The sequence below is a fragment of the Oncorhynchus mykiss genome, chromosome 13, assembly GCF_057628025.1.
Source record: "Oncorhynchus mykiss isolate SJ-2025 chromosome 13, ASM5762802v1, whole genome shotgun sequence".
Classification (NCBI taxonomy): Eukaryota; Metazoa; Chordata; class Actinopteri; order Salmoniformes; family Salmonidae; genus Oncorhynchus; species Oncorhynchus mykiss.
In genome coordinates this window covers 80,621,901-80,644,577 of record NC_143034.1, presented here as the reverse complement: position 1 = coordinate 80,644,577, position 22,677 = coordinate 80,621,901, and the positions used below count along the sequence as shown (strand labels likewise).

General features: G+C 34.5%; 4 protein-coding genes across 7 annotated transcripts in view; 3 read left to right on the top strand and 1 right to left on the bottom strand.

Annotated features, from left to right (window-relative positions):
- The window catches only part of LOC110512533 (NLR family CARD domain-containing protein 3-like), a 223,892-nt gene that overhangs the window by 38,881 nt on the left and 162,334 nt on the right, over positions 1-22,677 (top strand). The window lies entirely within an intron of this gene.
- Positions 1-22,677, top strand: part of LOC110516333 (NLR family CARD domain-containing protein 3-like) — a 369,172-nt gene that overhangs the window by 266,520 nt on the left and 79,975 nt on the right. The window lies entirely within an intron of this gene.
- LOC149979039 (NLR family CARD domain-containing protein 3-like) overlaps positions 1-22,677 on the top strand; it is a 316,914-nt gene that overhangs the window by 266,507 nt on the left and 27,730 nt on the right. The gene's annotated exons all lie outside the window — the stretch shown is intronic.
- Positions 3,519-22,677, bottom strand: part of LOC118937868 (stonustoxin subunit beta-like) — a 397,513-nt gene continuing 378,354 nt past the window's right edge. For 2 of the 4 annotated variants that reach the window (XM_090197881.1, XM_090197882.1), the window contains exons 2-5: positions 18,600-18,788; positions 6,300-6,473; positions 5,882-5,928; positions 3,519-5,608 (exon numbers count right to left, since the gene is read on the bottom strand). In XM_090197881.1, the coding sequence (XP_090054007.1) occupies positions 5,082-5,608; positions 5,882-5,928; positions 6,300-6,473; positions 18,600-18,772 (921 nt within the window). In that variant the 5' untranslated portion in view covers positions 18,773-18,788 and the 3' untranslated portion in view covers positions 3,519-5,081. Of the gene's footprint in view, positions 5,609-5,881; positions 5,973-6,299; positions 6,474-7,216; positions 7,386-18,599; positions 18,789-22,677 lie in introns of those variants that run through there. The other 2 variants (XM_090197883.1, XM_090197884.1) reach the window with 2 other exon arrangements.

Sequence of the window (22,677 nt, the reverse complement as noted above, 5' to 3'; positions counted from 1 at the left end):
TCCCTCCTTGATGATGTTAACTCTCTCTGTTACCTCCACCTCCCTCCATGACGATGTTAACTCTCTCTGTTAGCTCCACTTCCCTTCATGATGATGTTAACTCTTTCTGTTAGCTAAACTTCCCTCCATGATGATGTTAACTCTCTCTGTTAGCTCCACTTCCCTCCATGATGATGTTAACTCTCTCTGTTAGCTCCACTTCCCTTCATGATGATGTTAACTCTCTCTGTTAGCTCCACTTCCCTCCATGATGATGTTAACTCTCTCTGTTAGCTCCACTTCCCTCCATGATGATGTTAACTCTCTCTGTTACCTCCACCTCCCTCCATGATGATGTTAACTCTCTCTGTTAGCTCCACTTCCCTCCATGATGATGTTAACTCTCTCTGTTAGCTCCACTTCCCTTCATGATGATGTTAACTCTCTCTGTTAGCTCCACTTCCCTCCATGATGATGTTAACTCTCTCTGTTAGCTCCACTTCCCTCCATGATGATGTTAACTCTCTCTGTTAGCTCCACTTCCCTCCATGATGATGTTAACTTTCTCTGTTAGCTCCACTTCCCTCCATGATGATGTTAACTCTCTCCGTTAGGTCCACTTCCCTCCATGACGATGTTAACTCTCTCTGTTAGCTCCACTTCCCTCCATGATGATGTTAACTCTCTCTGTTAGCTCCACTTCCCTCCATGATGATGTTAACTTTCTCTGTTAGCTCCACTTCCCTCCATGATGATGTTAACTCTCTCTGTTAGCTCCACTTCCCTCCATGACGATGTTAACTCTCTCTGTTAGCTCCACTTCCCTCCATGATGATGTTAACTCTCTCTGTTACCTCCACCTCCCTCCATGATGATGTTAACTCTCTCTGTTAGCTCCACTTCCCTCCTTGATGATGTTAACTCTCTCTGTTACCTCCACTTCCCTCCTTGATGATGTTAACTCTCTCTGTTACCTCCACCTCCCTCCATGATGATGTTAACTCTCTCTGTTAGCTCCACTTCCCTCCTTGATGATGTTAACTCTCTCTGTTACCTCCACCTCCCTCCATGACGATGTTAACTCTCTCTGTTAGCTCCACTTCCCTTCATGATGATGTTAACTCTCTCTGTTAGCTCCACTTCCCTCCATGATGATGTTAACTCTCTCTGTTAGCTCCACTTCCCTACATGATGATGTTAACTCTTTCTGTTAGCTCCACTTCCCTCCATGATGATGTTAACTCTCTCTGTTAGCTCCACTTCCCTCCATGATGATGTTAACTCTCTCTGCTAGCTCCACTTCCCTCCATGATGATGTTAACTCTCTCTGTTAGCTCCACTTCCCTTCATGATGATGTTAACTCTCTCTGTTAGCTACACTTCCCTCCATGATGATGTTAACTCTCTCTGTTAGCTCCACTTCCCTCCATGATGATGTTAACTCTCTCTGTTAGCTCCACTTCCCTCCATGATGATGTTAACTCTCTCTGTTAGCTCCACTTCCCTCCATGATGATGTTAACTCTCTCTGTTAGCTCCACTTCCCTCCATGATGATGTTAACTCTCTCTGTTAGCTCCACTTCCCTCCATGATGATGTTAACTCTCTCTGTTAGCTCCACTTCCCTCCATGATGATGTTAACTCTCTCTGTTAGCTCCACTTCCCTCCATGATGATGTTAACTCTCTCTGTTAGCTCCACTTCCCTCCATGATGATGTTAACTCTCTCTGTTAGCTCCACTTCCCTCCATGATGATGTTAACTCTCTCTGTTAGCTCCACTTCCCTCCATGATGATGTTAACTCTCTCTGTTAGCTCCACTTCCCTCCATGATGATGTTAACTCTCTCTGTTAGCTCCACTATGCACTTCCCTCCATGATGATGTTAACTCTCTGTTAGCTCCACTTCCCTCCATGATGATGTTAACTCTCTCTGTTAGCTCCACTATGCACATCCCTCCATGATGATGTTAACTCTCTCTGTTAGCTCCTCTTCCCTCCATGATGATGTTAACTCTCTCTGTTACCTCCACTTCCCTCCATGATGATGTTAACTCTCTCTGTTAGCTCCACTTCCCTCCATGATGATGTTAACTCTCTCTGCTAGCTCCACTTCCCTCCATGATGATGTTAACTCTCTCTGCTAGCTCCACTTCCCTCCATGATGATGTTAACTCTCTCTGTTAGCTCCACTTCCCTCCATGATGATGTTAACTCTCTCTGTTAGCTCCACTTCCCTCCATGATGATGTTAACTCTCTCTGTTAGCTCCACTTCCCTCCATGATGATGTTAACTCTCTCTGTTAGCTCCACTATGCACTTCCCTCCATGATGATGTTAACTCTCTGTTAGCTCCACTTCCCTCCATGATGATGTTAACTCTCTCTGTTAGCTCCACTATGCACATCCCTCCATGATGATGTTAACTCTCTCTGTTAGCTCCTCTTCCCTCCATGATGATGTTAACTCTCTCTGTTAGGTCCACTTCCCTCCATGACGATGTTAACTCTCTCTGTTAGCTCCACTTCCCTCCATGATGATGTTAACTCTCTCTGTTAGGTCCACTTCCCTCCATGACGATGTTAACTCTCTCTGTTAGCTCCACTTCCCTCCATGATGATGTTAACTCTTTCTGTTAGCTCCACTTCCCTTCATGATGATGTTAACTCTCTCTGTTAGCTCCACTTCCCTTCATGATGATGTTAGCTCCACTTCCCTCCATGACGATGTTAACTCTCTCTGTTAGCTCCACTTCCCTCCATGATGATGTTAACTCTCTCTGTTAGCTCCACTTCCCTCCATGATGATGTTAACTCTCTCTGTTAGCTCCACTTCCCTTCATGATGATGTCAACTCTCTCTGTTAGCTCCACTTCCCTTCATGATGATGTTAGCTCCACTTCCCTCCATGACGATGTTAACTCTCTCTGTTAGCTCCACTTCCCTCCATGATGATGTTAACTCTCTCTGTTAGCTCCACCTCCCTCCATGACGATGTTAACTCTCTCTGTTAGCTCCACTTCCCTCCATGATGATGTTAACTCTCTCTGTTAGGTCCACTTCCCTCCATGACGATGTTAACTCTCTCTGTTAGCTCCACTTCCCTCCATGATGATGTTAACTCTCTCTGTTAGCTCCACTTCCCTCCATGATGATGTTAACTCTCTCTGTTAGCTCCACTTCCCTCCATGATGATGTTAACTCTCTCTGTTAGCTCCACTTCCCTCCATGATGATGTTAACTCTCTCTGTTAGCTCCACTTCCCTCCATGATGATGTTAACTCTCTCTGTTAGCTCCACTTCCCTCCATGATGATGTTAACTCTCTCTGTTAGCTCCACTATGCACTTCCCTCTGCTAGTAATACACTGTGTTAACATTACCACAGAAAATAACCATTATAAACATTTGCAAAAACCATCTTCTTCCAGACAGAATAGTTCCTGTAGATTCAGACTCATCACCAATCTGTTGTTATGTTTTGTGGGTTTCATAACCAGGTCTGTATGACAATTCAATAATGATGAGACGGGAGACAGGAATCAGTTCAACCATTTATCTGGAACGGGATCATCTCTACACATACAAACCCCCATGATGCTCTGCTGCACAACCCCAATACACAACAAATACATCATACATAAGTAAATGGACACTAAACAAAACCCAGAGGATTTTAAATGTTCAGTACTAGAAAGTAGAGCAATGGGACAGGGTCAGAAAGGTCAGTATGTTTGATACCTGGTTACAGAGGTGACATAACAAGGATAAGGCCCATTATAACACAGTGAAGTAGAGGTGGGTGTGTGTCCAGTGTGAGTGTGTGTGTGTCCAGTGCATGTGTATGTGAGTCCTGTGTGTGTGTGTGTGTGTTTGTCAATGTGTGTGTGTCGAGTGGGTGTCCAGTGTGTGTGTGTCCAGCGGGTGTGTGTGTGTCCAGTGTGTGTGTGTGTCCAGAGTGTGTGTGTGTCCAGCGTGTGTGTGTGTGTGTGTGTGTCCAGCGTGTGTGTGTGTCCAGCATGTGTGTGTGTGTTCACTGTGTGTGTGTGCGTGTGTGTGTTTCCAGCGTGTGTGTGTGTCCAGCGTGTGTGTGTGTGTGTCCAGAGTGTGTGTGTGTCCAGCCTGTGTGTGTGTTTCCAGCGTGTGTGTGTGTGTCCAGCATGTGTGTGTGTGTGTGTCCAGAGTGTGTGTGTGTCCGGTGTGTGTGTGTGTCCCCAGCGTGTGTGTGTGTCCAGCGTGTGTGTGTTTGTCCAGCGTGTGTGTGTGTGTGTGTGTGTGCCTAAGAGAGTTTACCCAGGATCGGATCCACTCTTTGCGTCCGTGGACTACACCTCTCCGTTCTTCATGGCCTTTCTCCGCTGGAGATCTGTTGGCGGATCGGATTGTCTGACTGACCACCACCTTTTTGTATACGGTATTTCGTTTGTTTTGATATGATGTATACGGTGATGATTTATGTAGTTAGATGTAGTTGAGGACTTAGTAAGAGTTGATACGCTTTAAAGTTCTGTGGTAAAATATTGTGATATTGATTGTATGATTAATACTGGGTTTACGCTACACGGAATGAACGGACAAACATTGCGTGACTAAGGTCAAGGGAGTTCCCTGAACTCCTTTACCGGGCTGGACTCTTTTTAGGGCCGAGGTACAGGACATTTCTGGAGGAACCAGAACTCATTGTGTTATATTATGATGTGTGTGTAATCCATTGATGTTGCTAATACAACCCACGCAAAATAATATAGTTGTTTTTGAAGTTCTTTTCAATGTTTTAAGGGTTTCTGAAAAGTTTATTTCCATCCTGACTTTTACATAAGTCCTTTGTATTGGTGTAGACTTGACGGGCCAGATGGGACTCATTCCCTCCCAAACTAAAAGGAGAAACCAATGTTTTCTCTGGTAGGCACAACCTACCTGGCACCCCTATAAATAATAATCTCAAGTCAAAACCCTTACAGTGTGTGTCCAGTGTGTGTGCGTGTGTGTCCAGTGTGTGTGCGTGTGTGTCCAGTGTGTGTGTGTGTGTGTCCAGTGTGTGTGTGTGTGTGTCCAGTGTGTGTGCGTGTGTCCAGTGTGTGTGTGTGTGTGTTCAGTGTGTGTATTTACAGGGACACTGAGTCACCATCATCCCAAACCCCAAACCCTGGATAGAGGGTCTCAGTGAATGTGGAGGTGAATGTGATCAGGTGGGTCAGTGTGTCAGAGGAGGCTCTATAGAAGGACAGAGTGCCGGCTGGCCAGTCCAGATACACTCCTACTCTGTGGGAGCTGGAGTAGAGGACGTCTATGGTAGTGGGTTTATTATTGTGACAGGCAGTGTAACTGTAGTCAGAGCAGAACAGCCTCCAGGACTTGTCATTGTATCCAAGACAACAGTCCTTAACCCTTCCTCTCCTGCTGATTCCTTTATATGTCACTCCTATAACAGCCCTTCTCCCACTCCACTCTACCTCCCAGTAACAGCGCCCAGTCAGACCCTCTCTACACAGCACCTGTCTACAGCCCTCAAATCTCTCTGGGTGATCAGGATACGGCTGCTTCTCTCTCCTACATGTCACCTTTCTGTTCTCCTCAGACAGAGAGAGGTTTCTGTTTACTGTGTTTGGGTCCAGTGTGAGATCACAGACATCTGATGGATGAAACCAGACACAATATTAGAAATCATCATTCACATTAGAATGTTAACTCACTTTTTGACCTTCACTTATTCCTATTAATTACACACACACACACGCACACATTGTCAAAGCAACTCTTTGTAAACTTTGGTGTCCCTGATTTCTGCTTCTGTAGAACTACAGCTGATATTTAATATGACCAAGTCAGTAATGATGGTGGTCTTTGACTTAACTTGAATTAAGACTTATTCTTAGTCATATTCTTCACAGCAGTCAACACTCACATTTTCTAAGCCCAGGTTTCATTCTGTTCTCTCCACCATGTTCCACACTGTAGCGGTAAGCAGAAGAACAGACAGTCATTGAGGGATACACCTGAACGCACACGCACACACACACATACTGGGGACACACATACACTGGACACACACATACACTGGACACACACACAGGGTCAAGTCAGTGTGTGTGTGTGTGTGTGTTGTGTGTCCTGTTTGTGTGTCTAGTGTGTGCGTTTGTGTGTCCTGTGTGTGCCATGTGTGTATGTGACCAGTGTGTGAGTGTTTCACACACACACACACACTGGACACAAACACACCGTCAGCATATAATTTGTCCAAGTGGTGTTCAGAATGTTTGTCTTAACTGGCCTGATAAGTCAAACATGTCTGATATGAACATTGACATAAACCCTCTACATACTTGAGTTTCTCCAGTCTGCAGTGTGGATCCTCCAGTCCAGCAGAGAGCAGTCTGACTCCTGAGTCTCCTGGGTGATTGTAGCTCAGGTCCAGCTCTCTCAGGTGTGAGGGGTTTGACCTCAGAGCTGAGACCAGAGAATCACAGGCTTCCTCTGTGACTAGACAGCGTGACAGCCTGCAAAGAGTCAAATCATATTAAAATCACACTGATATTCTTTGGTGGTGAAAATAGTGGCAGTAACAGAGGCTACAACAAAACATGCTAACCTCTCACCATTACCAATAACAGAGGCTACAACAAAACATGCTAACCTCTCACCATTACCAATAACAGAGGCTACAACAAAACATGCTAACCTCTCACCATTACCAATAACAGAGACTACAACAAAACATGCTAACCTCTCACCATCACCAATAACAGAGGCTACAACAAAACATGCTAACCTCTCACCATTACCAATAACAGAGGCTACAACAAAACATGCTAACCTCTCACCATTACCAATAACAGAGACTACAACAAAACATGCTAACCTCTCACCATTACCAATAACAGAGGCTACAACAAAACATACTAACCTCTCACCATTACCAATAACAGAGACTACAACAAAACATGCTAACCTTTCACCATTACCAATAAGAGGCTACAACAAAACATGCTAACCTCTCACCATAAACCTCAAATTAAAGGTGACATTCTGTACTGTCACCTAATATGAAACATTCTATCTCAAATCCAAAATGCTGGAGTACAGCACCACATTTAAAACTGTAAGCTTCACTGTCCAAACACATATGGTGTGGACTATGTGTGTCTGGTAAACACATGTGGATCTGGTGAACAGTTATCACTTGTTGACCAACTACAGGGATCATCTCATGCAAGACCAAGGGAGTAATCTATCTCATCACCTGTTCATGTGGAAAAGCCTACGTAGGACAAACGGAAAGACAATTAAACAACACATAGCTGAACACCGTCACTGTGGGTCACTTGCAACGTTTCAGTTACTAGCCCAACACTCTAACCTCTAGGCTACCGTGGCCGCTCAATCAGGTGTAAGAACATTGACGATCCAGTAGCAGCTCACTTCATTGAAGCTAACCAGCCAATCTCCTCCCTCAAATACACAGGCGTTGAGCATGTTGCTCTACCAAGTAGAGGAGGTAACATGGAGATCCTCCTACTACAGAGGGAGACAGGATATCCTGTCTAAAAACACTGACCCCTAGTGGTCTGAATATTGACTTTGATCTCAGGACCTTCTTATGAACAATTCTCTTTTAAATGTATATATTCTTTCTACATCTTATCAGAGTGCATCCAATATGTCCCCCTGTTGATGATGCTTATTATGCATTATGGTTGATCCAAAACATTACATGAAATAGGAAACAATTAAATAGGTGAAATTGAACTAAACAATAATGTAACAGGAGAGGAGGTATGTATGCTGATGGTAATGTTATGTAGAATATTCAATTAGGTTTCTATATGATAGCATATAGCATTCATATTTAATACACCATTAACTAGTGTTTTTTAACAGTTTCACTAATTAATTTTAATTAACTTAATAATTATGACACACCCCTCACTATTGTCATTGGTTTAGTAATTATGACACACCCCTCACTATTGTCATTGGTTTAGTAATTATGACACACCCCTCACTATTGTCATTGGTTTAGTAATTATGACACACCCCTCACTATTGTCATTGGTTGCACTAATTTCACTGTTTGTCTACATAACCTGGTTCAAGTATTCATGACCCATGACATCACCCTGAAGAAGACACAGTGATGCTGAAACGTTGGTAAAAACCCAATAAATTACTGGGAGTTTATATATGGAGTTTATAAATGGAGTTTATATATTATATATGGAGTTTATACATGGAGTTTATATATGGAGTTTATATATGGAGTTTATATATGGAGTTTATATATGGAGTTTATATATGGAGTTTATATATGGAGTTTATATATGTAGTTAATACATGGAGTTTATATATGGAGTTTATATATTATATATGGAGTTTATATATGGAGTTTATATATTATATATGGAGTTTATATATGGAGTTAATACATGGAGTTTATACATGGAGTTTATACATGGAGTTTATACATGGAGTTTGTACATGGAGTTTATATATGGAGTTTATATATGGAGTTTATATATGGAGTTTATATATGGAGTTTATATATGGAGGTTATATATGGAGTTTATATATGGAGTTTATATATGGAGTTTATATATGGAGTTTATATATGGAGTTTATATATGGAGGTTATATATGGAGTTTATACATGGAGTTTATATATTATATATGGAGTTTATATATGGAGTTTATATATTATATATGGAGTTTATATATGGAGTTTATATATGGAGTTTATACATGGAGTTTATATATGGAGTTTATATATGGAGTTTATACATGGAGTTTATACATGGAGTTTATATATTATATATGGAGTTTATACATGGAGTTTATACATGGAGTTTATACATGGAGTTTATACATGGAGTTTATACATGGAGTTTATACATGGAGTTTATATATGGAGTTTATATATTATATATGGAGTTTATATATGGAGTTTATATATGGAGTTTATACATGGAGCTTATATATGGAGTTTATATATTATATATGGAGTTTATACATGGAGTTTATACATGGAGTTTATACATGGAGTTTATATATGGAGTTTATATATTATATATGGAGTTTATATATGGAGTTTATACATGGAGTTTATATATGGAGTTTATACATGGAGTTTATATATGGAGTTTATATATTATATATGGAGTTTATACATGGAGTTTATACATGGAGTTTATACATGGAGTTTATATATGGAGTTTATATATGGAGTTTATATATTATATATGGAGTTTATATATGGAGTTTATACATGGAGTTTATATATGGAGTTTATATATTATATATGGAGTTTATACATGGAGTTTATACATGGAGTTTATACATGGAGTTTATACATGGAGTTTATACATGGAGTTTATACATGGAGTTTATACATGGAGTTTATACATGGAGTTTATACATGGAGTTTATATATTATATATGGAGTTTATACATGGAGTTTATACATGGAGTTTATACATGGAGTTTATACATGGAGTTTATATATGGAGTTTATATATGGAGTTTATATATTATATATGGAGTTTATATATGGAGTTTATATATGGAGTTTATACATGGAGTTTATATATGGAGTTTATATATTATATATGGAGTTTATACATGGAGTTTATACATGGAGTTTATACATGGAGTTTATACATGGAGTTTATATATTATATATGGAGTTTATACATGGAGTTTATACATGGAGTTTATATATGGAGTTTATACATGGAGTTTATACATGGAGTTTATACATGGAGTTTATACATGGAGTTTATACATGGAGTTTATACATGGAGTTTATACATGGAGTTTATATATGGAGTTTATACATGGAGTTTATACATGGAGTTTATACATGGAGTTTATACATGGAGTTTATATATGGAGTTTATATATGGAGTTTATACATGGAGTTTATACATGCAGTTTATACATGGAGTTTATACAGTATATGGAGTTTATACATGGAGTTTATATATGGAGTTTATATATGGAGTTTATATATGGAGTTTATATATGGAGTTTATACATGGAGTTTATACATGGAGTTTATACATGCAGTTTATATATGGAGTTTATATATGGAGTTTATATATGGAGTTTATATATGGAGTTTATACATGGATTTTATACATGGAGTTTATACATGGAGTTTATACATGGAGTTTATATATGGAGTTTATACATGGAGTTTATATATGGAGTTTATATATTATATATGGAGTTTATATATGGAGTTTATACATGGAGTTTATATATGGAGTTTATACATGGAGTTTATATATGGAGTTTATATGTTATATATGGAGTTTATATATGGAGTTTATACATGGAGTTTATATATGGAGTTTATACATGGAGTTTATACATGGAGTTTATACATGGAGTTTATATATGGAGTTTATATATGGAGTTTATACATGGAGTTTATACATGGAGTTTATATATGGAGTTTATATATGGAGTTTATACATGGAGTTTATACATGGAGTTTATATATGGAGTTTATATATGGAGTTTATACATGGAGTTTATACATGGAGTTTATATATGGAGTTTATATATTATATATGGAGTTTATACATGGAGTTTATACATGGAGTTTATATATGGAGTTTATATATTATATATGGAGTTTATATATGGAGTTTATATATGGAGTTTATACATGGAGTTTATATATGGAGTTTATATATTATATATGGAGTTTATACATGGAGTTTATATATGGAGTTTATATATGGAGTTTATATATGGAGTTTATATATGGAGTTTATACATGGAGTTTATACATGGAGTTTATACATGGAGTTTATACATGGAGTTTATACATGGAGTTTATACATGGAGTTTATACATGGAGTTTATATATGGAGTTTATATATTATATATGGAGTTTATATATGGAGTTTATACATGGAGTTTATATATGGAGTTTATACATGGAGTTTATATATGGAGTTTATATATTATATATGGAGTTTATATATGGAGTTTATACATGGAGTTTATATATGGAGTTTATATATGGAGTTTATACATGGAGTTTATATATGGAGTTTATATATGGAGTTTATATATGGAGTTTATACATGGAGTTTATACATGGAGTTTATATATGGAGTTTATACATGGAGTTTATATATGGAGTTTATATATGGAGTTTATACATGGAGTTTATATATGGAGTTTATATATTATATATGGAGTTTATATATGGAGTTTATATATGGAGTTTATACATGGAGTTTATATATGGAGTTTATATATGGAGTTTATATATTGAATATGGAGTTTATACATGGAGTTTATACATGGAGTTTATATATGGAGTTTATATATTATATATGGAGTTTATATATGGAGTTTATATATGGAGTTTATACATGGAGTTTATATATGGAGTTTATATATTATATATGGAGTTTATACATGGAGTTTATACATGGAGTTTATATATGGAGTTTATATATGGAGTTTATACATGGAGTTTATACATGGAGTTTATACATGGAGTTTATACATGGAGTTTATACATGGAGTTTATACATGGAGTTTATACATCGAGTTTATATATTATATATGGAGTTTATACATGGAGTTTATATATTATATATGGAGTTTATACATGGAGTTTATATATGGAGTTTATATATGGAGTTTATACATGGAGTTTATATATGGAGTTTATACATGGAGTTTATATATTATATATGGAGTTTATACATGGAGTTTATATATGGAGTTTATACATGGAGTTTATATATGGAGTTTATATATGGAGTTTATACATGGAGTTTATATGTGGAGTTTATACATGAAGTTTATACATGGAGTTTATATATGGAGTTTATATATTATATATGGAGTTTATACATGGAGTTTATACATGGAGTTTATATGGAGTTTATATATGGAGTTTATATATGGAGTTTATACATGGAGTTTATACATGGAGTTTATACATGGAGTTTATACATGGAGTTTATATATTATATATGGAGTTTATACATGGAGTTTATATATGGAGTTTATATATGGAGTTTATACATGGAGTTTATATATGGAGTTTATACATGGAGTTTATACATGGAGTTTATATATGGAGATTATATATGGAGTTTATACATGGAGTTTATATATGGAGTTTATATATGGAGTTTATATATGGAGTTTATACATGGAGTTTATACATGGAGTTTATATATGGAGTTTATATATGGAGTTTATATATGGAGTTTATACATGGAGTTTATATATGGAGTTTATATATGGAGTTTATACATGGAGTTTATACATGGAGTTTATACATGGAGTTTATATATGGAGTTTATATATGGAGTTTATATATGGAGTTTATACATGGAGTTTATATATGGAGTTTATATATGGAGTTTATATATGGAGTTTATACATGGAGTTTATATATGGAGTTTATATATTATATATGGAGTTTATACATGGAGTTTATACATGGAGTTTATATATGGAGTTTATATATGGAGTTTATACATGGAGTTTATACATGGAGTTTATACATGGAGTTTATACATGGAGTTTATACATGGAGTTTATACATCGAGTTTATATATTATATATGGAGTTTATACATGGAGTTTATATATTATATATGGAGTTTATACATGGAGTTTATATATGGAGTTTATATATGGAGTTTATACATGGAGTTTATATATGGAGTTTATACATGGAGTTTATATATTATATATGGAGTTTATACATGGAGTTTATATATGGAGTTTATATATGGAGTTTATACATGGAGTTTATATATGGAGTTTATATATGGAGTTTATACATGGAGTTTATATATGGAGTTTATACATGAAGTTTATACATGGAGTTTATATATGGAGTTTATATATTATATATGGAGTTTATACATGGAGTTTATACATGGAGTTTATATGGAGTTTATATATGGAGTTTATATATGGAGTTTATACATGGAGTTTATACATGGAGTTTATACATGGAGTTTATACATGGAGTTTATATATTATATATGGAGTTTATACATGGAGTTTATATATGGAGTTTATATATAGAGTTTATACATGGAGTTTATATATGGAGTTTATATATGGAGTTTATACATGGAGTTTATACATGGAGTTTATACATGGAGTTTATATATGGAGTTTATATATGGAGTTTATACATGGAGTTTATATATGGAGTTTATACATGGAGTTTATATATGGAGTTTATATATGGAGTTTATACATGGAGTTTATATATGGAGTTTATACATGGAGTTTATACATGGAGTTTATACATGGAGTTTATATATGGAGTTTATATATGGAGTTTATATATGGAGTTTATATATGGAGTTTATATATGGAGTTTATACATGGAGTTTATACATGGAGTTTATACATGGAGTTTATACATGGAGTTTATACATGGAGTTTATACATGGAGTTTATATATGGAGTTTATACAGTATATGGAGTTTATATATGGAGTTTATACATGGAGTTTATATATGGAGTATATATATGGAGTTTATACATGGAGTTTATATATGGAGTTTATACATGGAGTTTATACATGGAGTTTATACATGGAGTTTATATATGGAGTTTATATATGGAGTTTATATATGGAGTTTATATATGGAGTTTATACATGGAGTTTATATATTATATATGGAGTTTATACATGGAGTTTATATATGGAGTTTATACATGGAGTTTATACATGGAGTTTATACATGGAGTTTATATATGGAGTTTATATATTATATATGGAGTTTATATATGGAGTTTATATATGGAGTTTATACATGGAGTTTATATATGGAGTTTATACATTGAGTTTATACATTGAGTTTATATATGGAGTTTATACATGGAGTTTATATATGGAGTTTATACATGGAGTTTATACATGGAGTTTATACATGGAGTTTATGCATGGAGTTTATATATGGAGTTTATACATGGAGTTTATACATGGAGTTTATACATGGAGTTTATACATGGACTTTATATATGGAGTTTATATATGGAGTTTATACATGGAGTTTATACATGGAGTTTATATATGGAGTTTATATATTATATATGGAGTTTATATATGGAGTTTATACATGGAGTTTATATATGGAGTTTATACATGGAGTTTATACATGGAGTTTATACATGGAGTTTATATATGGAGTTTATACATGGAGTTTATATATGGAGTTTATATATTATATATGGAGTTTATATATGGAGTTTATACATGGAGTTTATATATGGAGTTTATATATTATATATGGAGTTTATACATGGAGTTTATATATGGAGTTTATACATGGAGTTTATATATGGAGTTTATACATGGAGTTTATACATGGAGTTTATACATGGAGTTTATACATGGAGTTTATACATGGAGTTTATACATGGAGTTTATATATGGAGTTTATACATGGAGTTTATATATGGAGTTTATATATTATATATGGAGTTTATATATGGAGTTTATATATGGAGTTTATACATGGAGTTTATATATGGAGTTTATACATGGAGTTTATATATGGAGTTTATATATTATATATGGAGTTTATACATGGAGTTTATACATGGAGTTTATACATGGAGTTTATATATTATATATGGAGTTTATATATGGAGTTTATACATGGAGTTTATATATGGAGTTTATATATTATATATGGAGTTTATATATGGAGTTTATACATGGAGTTTATATATGGAGTTTATATATTATATATGGAGTTTATACATGGAGTTTATACATGGAGTTTATACATGGAGTTTATACATGGAGTTTATATATGGAGTTTATACATGGAGTTTATACATGGAGTTTATACATGGAGTTTATACATGGAGTTTATACATGGAGTTTATATATGGAGTTTATATATTATATATGGAGTTTATATATGGAGATTATACATGGAGTTTATATATGGAGTTTATATATGATATATGGAGTTTATATATGGAGTTTATACATGGAGTTTATACATGGAGTTTATACATGGAGTTTATATATGGAGTTTATATATGGAGTTTATACATGGAGTTTATATATTATATATGGAGTTTATACATGGAGTTTATACATGGAGTTTATATATTATATATGGAGTTTATACATGGAGTTTATATATGGAGTTTATATATTATATATGGAGTTTATACATGGAGTTTATATATGGAGTTTATATATGGAGTTTATACATGGAGTTTATACATGGAGTTTATATATTATATATGGAGTTTATACATGGAGTTTATACATGGAGTTTATACATGGAGTTTATATATTATACATGGAGTTTATATATTATATATGGAGTTTATACATGGAGTTTATATATGGAGTTTATATATGGAGTTTATACATGGAGTTTATATATGGAGTTTATACATGGAGTTTATATATTATATATGGAGTTTATACATGGAGTTTATATATGGAGTTTATATATGGAGTTTATACATGGAGTTTATATATGGAGTTTATACATGGAGTTTATATATGGAGTTTATACATGGAGTTTATATATGGAGTTTATACATGGAGTTTATACATGGAGTTTATATATGGAGTTTATATATTATATATGGAGTTTATATATGGAGTTTATACATGGAGTTTATATGGAGTTTATATATGGAGTTTATACATGGAGTTTATACATGGAGTTTATACATGGAGTTTATACATGGAGTTTATATATTATATATGGAGTTTATACATGGAGTTTATATATGGAGTTTATATATGGAGTTTATACATGGAGTTTATATATGGAGTTTATATATGGAGTTTATACATGGGGTTTATATATGGAGTTTATACATGGAGTTTATACATGGAGTTTATATATGGAGTTTATATATGGAGTTTATATATGGAGTTTATACATGGAGTTTATATATGGAGTTTATACATGGAGTTTATACATGGAGTTTATATATGGAGTTTATACATGGAGTTTATATATGGAGTTTATACATGGAGTTTATATATGGAGTTTATATATGGAGTTTATATATGGAGTTTATATATGGAGTTTATATATGGAGTTTATACATGGAGTTTATATATTATATATGGAGTTTATACATGGAGTTTATATATGGAGTTTATACATGGAGTTTATACATGGAGTTAATATATGGAGTTTATATATTATATATGGAGTTTATATATGGAGTTTATATATGGAGTTTATACATGGAGTTTATATATGGAGTTTATATATGGAGTTTATACATGGAGTTTATATATGGAGTTTATATATGGAGTTTATACATGGAGTTTATACATGGAGTTTATACATGGAGTTTATACATGGAGTTTATACATGGAGTTTATACATGGAGTTTATACATGGAGTTTATATATGGAGTTTATATATGGAGTTTATACATGGAGTTTATACATGGAGTTTATACATGGAGTTTATACATGGAGTTTACATATGGAGTTTATATATGGAGTTTATACATGGAGTTTATACATGGAGTTTATATATGGAGTTTATATATTATATATGGAGTTTATATATGGAGTTTATACATGGAGTTTATACATGGAGTTTATACATGGAGTTTATACATGGAGTTTATACATGGAGTTTATACATGGAGTTTATACATGGAGTTTATACATGGAGTTTATATATGGAGTTTATATATTATATATGGAGTTTATATATGGAGTTCATACATGGAGTTTATATATGGAGTTTATATATTATATATGGAGTTTATACATGGAGTTTATGTATGGAGTTTATACATGGAGTTTATATATGGAGTTTATACATGGAGTTTATATATGGAGTTTATATATTATATATGGAGTTTATATATGGAGTTTATATATTATATATGGAGTTTATACATGGAGTTTATGTATGGAGTTTATACATGGAGTTTATACATGGAGTTTATACATGGAGTTTATATATGGAGTTTATATATTATATATGGAGTTTATATATGGAGTTTATATATGGAGTTTATACATGGAGTTTATATATGGAGTTTATACATTGAGTTTATATATGGAGTTTATATATTATATATGGAGTTTATATATGGAGTTTATACATGGAGTTTATACATGGAGTTTATATATTATATATGGAGTTTATATATGGAGTTTATACATGGAGTTTATATATGGAGTTTATATATTATATATGGAGTTTATATATGGAGTTTATACATGGAGTTTATATATGGAGTTTATATATTATATATGGAGTTTATACATGGAGTTTATATATGGAGTTTAAACATGGAGTTTATATATGGAGTTTATACATGGAGTTTATACATGGAGTTTATACATGGAGTTTATATATGGAGTTTATACATGGAGTTTATATATGGAGTTTATATATTATATATGGAGTTTATATATGGAGTTTATACATGGAGTTTATATATGGAGTTTATATATTATATATGGAGTTTATATATGGAGTTTATACATGGAGTTTATACATGGAGTTTATACATGGAGTTTATATATGGAGTTTATATATGGAGTTTATATATGGAGTTTATACATGGAGTTTATATATTATATATGGAGTTTATACATGGAGTTTATACATGGAGTTTATATATTATATATGGAGTTTATACATGGAGTTTATATATCGAGTTTATATATTATATATGGAGTTTATACATGGAGTTTATATATGGAGTTTATATATGGAGTTTATACATGGAGTTTATACATGGAGTTTATACATGGAGTTTATACATGGAGTTTATACATGGAGTTTATACATGGAGTTTATACATGGAGTTTATATATGGAGTGTGAGACTCAATTTATTTTTATATCTTATAGTTTATTAGCCGTTAGTTAGAACCTCCACATAAAAAATATCTGGGTGTGCTCCAGCTCATGTTTTCTATTGGAAAAACTATTGGAACCATTTCCCTGTTTGACCGCTAGGTGTTATGGGTATTATGACACCTTCACTGTGGGGCTCTATAAAACTATTGGAACCATTTCCCTGTTTGACCGCTAGGTGTTATGGGTACTATGACACCTCCACTGTGGGGCTCTATAAAACTATTGGAACCATTTCCCTGTTTGACCGCTAGGTGTTATGGGTATTATGACACCTCCACTGTGGGGCTCTATAAAACTATTGGAACCATTTCCCTGTTTGACCGCTAGGTGTTATGGGTACTATGACACCTCCACTGTGGGGCTCTATAAAACTATTGGAACCATTTCCCTGTTTGACCGCTAGGTGTTATGGGTATTATGACACCTCCACTGTGGGGCTCTATAAAACTATTGGAACCATTTCCCTGTTTGACCGCTAGGTGTTATGGGTACTATGACACCTCCACTGTGGGGCTTTATGGCGCAAATTAAATGGGAGAATCTAGAGAATAATATTAGTTTAATCTTGCTGTGATGTTCTCAGTAAAATGTCACTAAACTCTATTTAAAATGTAATATCTTAGAACAGTAATATTTTACCCATCAGCCTTCATTTCTCATGAAAAAACACAAACGAGAAAAGATGGTGGATATTGTGTTTTGGATATAAACAATTCATAAAATCTTGAAAAAATGGTCCCTCTCACCTCTTAGATTTGGTGCCATGTTCCCCAGAGACATTCCTTTTAGAGGCAGGGCCCCCCTCCTCTCTCTCCCCAGTGAGACTCATTTTAGAGGCAGGGCCCCCTTCCTCTCTCTCCCCAGAGACATTCATTTTAGAGGCAGGGCCCCCTTCCTCTCTCTCCCCAGAGAGACTCATTTTAGAGCACTGATCCCTAAACAGAGATCCAACATGTTGGTTATGGTTAACACAGTGACAACTAAACAGAGATCCAGCATGTTGGTTGTGGTTAACACAGTGACAACTAAACAGAGATCCAGCATGTTGGTTGTGGTTAACACAGTGACAACTAAACAGAGATCCAACATGTTGGTTGTGGTTAACACAGTGACAACTAAACAGAGATCCAACATGTTGGTTGTGGTTAACACAGTGACAACTAAACAGAGATCCAACATGTTGGTTGTGGTTAACACAGTGACAACTAAACAGAGATCCAACATGTTGGTTGTGGTTAACACAGTGACAACTAATTACTGAATGTCAATTGTTCACATTTATCCATTATCTCTTTTGAGAAATAAAACATTTATTAACAGACATATAGAAACAATCAGGTGATTTAATGCAATCACATGAATATGTAGTTGTGTAGTTGTGATTTCATCTCCATGGCAACTGTCTGTAATAATAATAAGTCACTGTTTGTTAAGGTAGTTATAGACAGTACAGAAACACAAGGCCATGTCTCACACTTATTTTTATTCATTAAAAGTAGGTAGTAGTGGGTTGTTAGTGATATGTAGATGTTATATTATGTAAAGTAGACTAGGTTATAATGTATAGTAGTGGGTTGTTAGTGATATGTAGATATTATGTTATGTAAAGTAGACTAGGTTATAATGTACAGTAGTGGGTTGTTAGTGATATGTTATATTATGTAAAGTAGACTAGGTTATAATGTATAGTAGTGGGTTGTTAGTGATATGTTATATTATGTAAAGTAGACTAGGTTATAATGTATAGTAGTGGGTTGTTAGTGATATGTTATATTATGTAAAGTAGACTAGGTTATAATGTATAGTAGTGGGTTGTTAGTGATATGTAGATGTTATATTATGTAAAGTAGACTAGGTTATAATGTATAGTAGTGGGTTGTTAGTGATATGTAGATGTTATATTATGTAAAGTAGACTAGGTTATAATGTCTAGTAGTGGGTTGTTAGTGATATGTTATATTATGTAAAGTAGACTAGGTTATAATGTCTAGTAGTGGGTTGTTAGTGATATGTAGATATTATGTTATGTAAAGTAGACTAGGTTATAATGTGTAGTAGTGGGTTGTTAGTGATATGTAGATATTATGTTATGTAAAGTAGACTAGGTTATAATGTGTAGTAGTGGGTTGTTAGTGATATGTAGATGTTATATAATGTAAAGTAGACTAGGTTATAATGTATAGTAGTGGGTTGTTAGTGATATGTAGATATTATGTTATGTAAAGTAGACTAGGTTATAATGTGTAGTAGTGGGTTGTTAGTGATATGTAGATGTTATATAATGTAAAGTAGACTAGGTTATAATGTATAGTAGTGGGTTGTTAGTGATATGTTATATTATGTAAAGTAGACTAGGTTATAATGTATAGTAGTGGGTTGTTAGTGATATGTTATATTATGTAAAGTAGACTAGGTTATAATGTATAGTTGTGGGTTGTTAGTGATATGTAGATGTTATATTATGTAAAGTAGACTAGGTTATAATGTATAGTAGTGGGTTGTTAGTGATATGCTATATTATGTAAAGTAGACTAGGTTATAATGTATAGTAGTGGGTTGTTAGTGATATGTTATATTATGTAAAGTAGACTAGGTTATAATGTATAGTAGTGGGTTGTTAGTGATATGTTATATTATGTAAAGTAGACTAGGTTATAATGTATAGTTGTGGGTTGTTAGTGATATGTAGATGTTATATTATGTAAAGTAGACTAGGTTATAATGTATAATAGTCGTTTGTTAGTGATATGCAGATCAAGGTCTATACCTCGGCTATAGCCTACATATCATAGATGACCAGTCTAAACCTGTTCAGGTCAGTTCACATAATGTTATAGTCCTACCAGTAGCAGGACAGAGAATGTACTGTATATAACCTACATATCATAGATGACCAGTCTAAACCTGTTCAGGTCAGTTCACATAACGTTACAGGCCTACCAGTAGCAGGACAGAGAATGTACTGTATATAACCTACATATCATAGATGACCAGTCTAAACATGTTCAGATCAGTTCACATAATGTTATAGTCCTACCAGTAGCAGGACAGAGAATGTACTGTATATAGCCTACATATCATAGATGACCAGCCTAAACCTGTTCAGATCAGTTCACAGAGACCATCAGGTTTGTCAGCATGATAAGTGATCATAGCTCAAACCTACTGACTATTGAATGTCTGACATCGACTAACCTTATAATAGTGTGTAGAAAGCCAAGACCAACGAGAGTTTGCCCATCTTTCCTACGTCTCAACACATTTATCTGACTTCTAATGTACTGAGAAATATGTGTCACAGTTCAACAGCCATTGTATAACTGTGTAGGCTACAAACATACTTTTAATTTCACATGAGGAAATCACATAACTTACAGTCACTGGTGCAGACGCCTGTTTTCTTACAGATGAAGTAGCTTTCATAGGCAACTCATTCAACCAGCCTAAACAACAGTAAATACAAGATGTCAAATGGTCAAAGGAGAATACATGGAAGAGGTCCTGAGAGAGGTATATATATCCTGATATAGTCATACACATGGAAGAGGTATTTTAGTCAGATACATTAGAGGGAGGTATATACAGTGCCTTGCGAAAGTATTCGGCCCCCTTGAACTTTGCGACCTTTTGCCACATTTCAGGCTTCAAACATAAAGATATAAAACTGTATTTTTTTGTGAAGAATCAACAACAAGTGGGACACAATCATGAAGTGGAATGACATTTATTGGATATTTCAAACTTTTTTAACAAATCCAAAACTGAAAAATTGGGCGTGCAAAATTATTCAGCCCCTTTACTTTCAGTGCAGCAAACTCTCTCCAGAAGTTCAGTGAGGATCTCTGAATGATCCAATGTTGACCTAAATGACTAATGATGATAAATACAATGGCTATTTTTAGAAAACCAGTATATCAAGCCTGTATCATAGTTTACCCCTCAGGCTACGTTCAGGTTTCAGCATCAGGCAGGTATCAACATGCCGAGTCGTAGGCTACAACCTGGGATGTATTCATTAGTTTACTCCACAGCCAACAGTTTTAAATGGCACTAATGAGTACACACAACCTGTTTTGAGGAAGTGTAAGTATTTGTTAGTCTTTCCACAATATTTATTTGTCTCTCTTTCACACAACAAACCTTCCTCAGTGAAAAGCGTTAACAGTAGATTAGAAAGAGAAAATGTTTGTTTGTTGCTTGTTGCTTTTTAAGCCTGTTTTGAGAAGACAAGTCTATAGACCTATGATACAGTAGGAGATCACCCTGGTCTATAGACCTATGATACAGTAGGAGATCACCCTGGTCTATAGGCCTATGATACAGTAGGAGATCACCCTGGTCTATAGGCCTATGATACAGTAGGAGATCACCCTGGTCTATAGACCTATGATACAGTAGGAGATCACCCTGGTCTATAGACCTATGATACAGTAGGAGATCATCCTGGTCTATAGACCTATGATACAGTAGGAGATCACCCTGGTCTATAGACCTATGATACAGTAGGAGATCACCCTGGTCTATAGACCTATGATACAGTAGGAGATCACCCTGGTCTATAGACCTATGATACAGTAGGAGATCACCCTGGTCTATATCACCCTCTGTGGAAAGGGTTCTTCATGGAACCCAAAAGGGTTCTACCTAGTACCAAAAAGGGTTCTACAAAGTGTTCTCCTATGGGGACAGCCAAAGAACCCTTTTAGATTCTAGATAGTGTAGGAGTGATCACCCTGGGGCACACAGATGGGCACAGAACAAATTCACCCCACGCATCTAATTTATATCAAACATTTAAGGCCTATTATAACACTGTCCACCAAC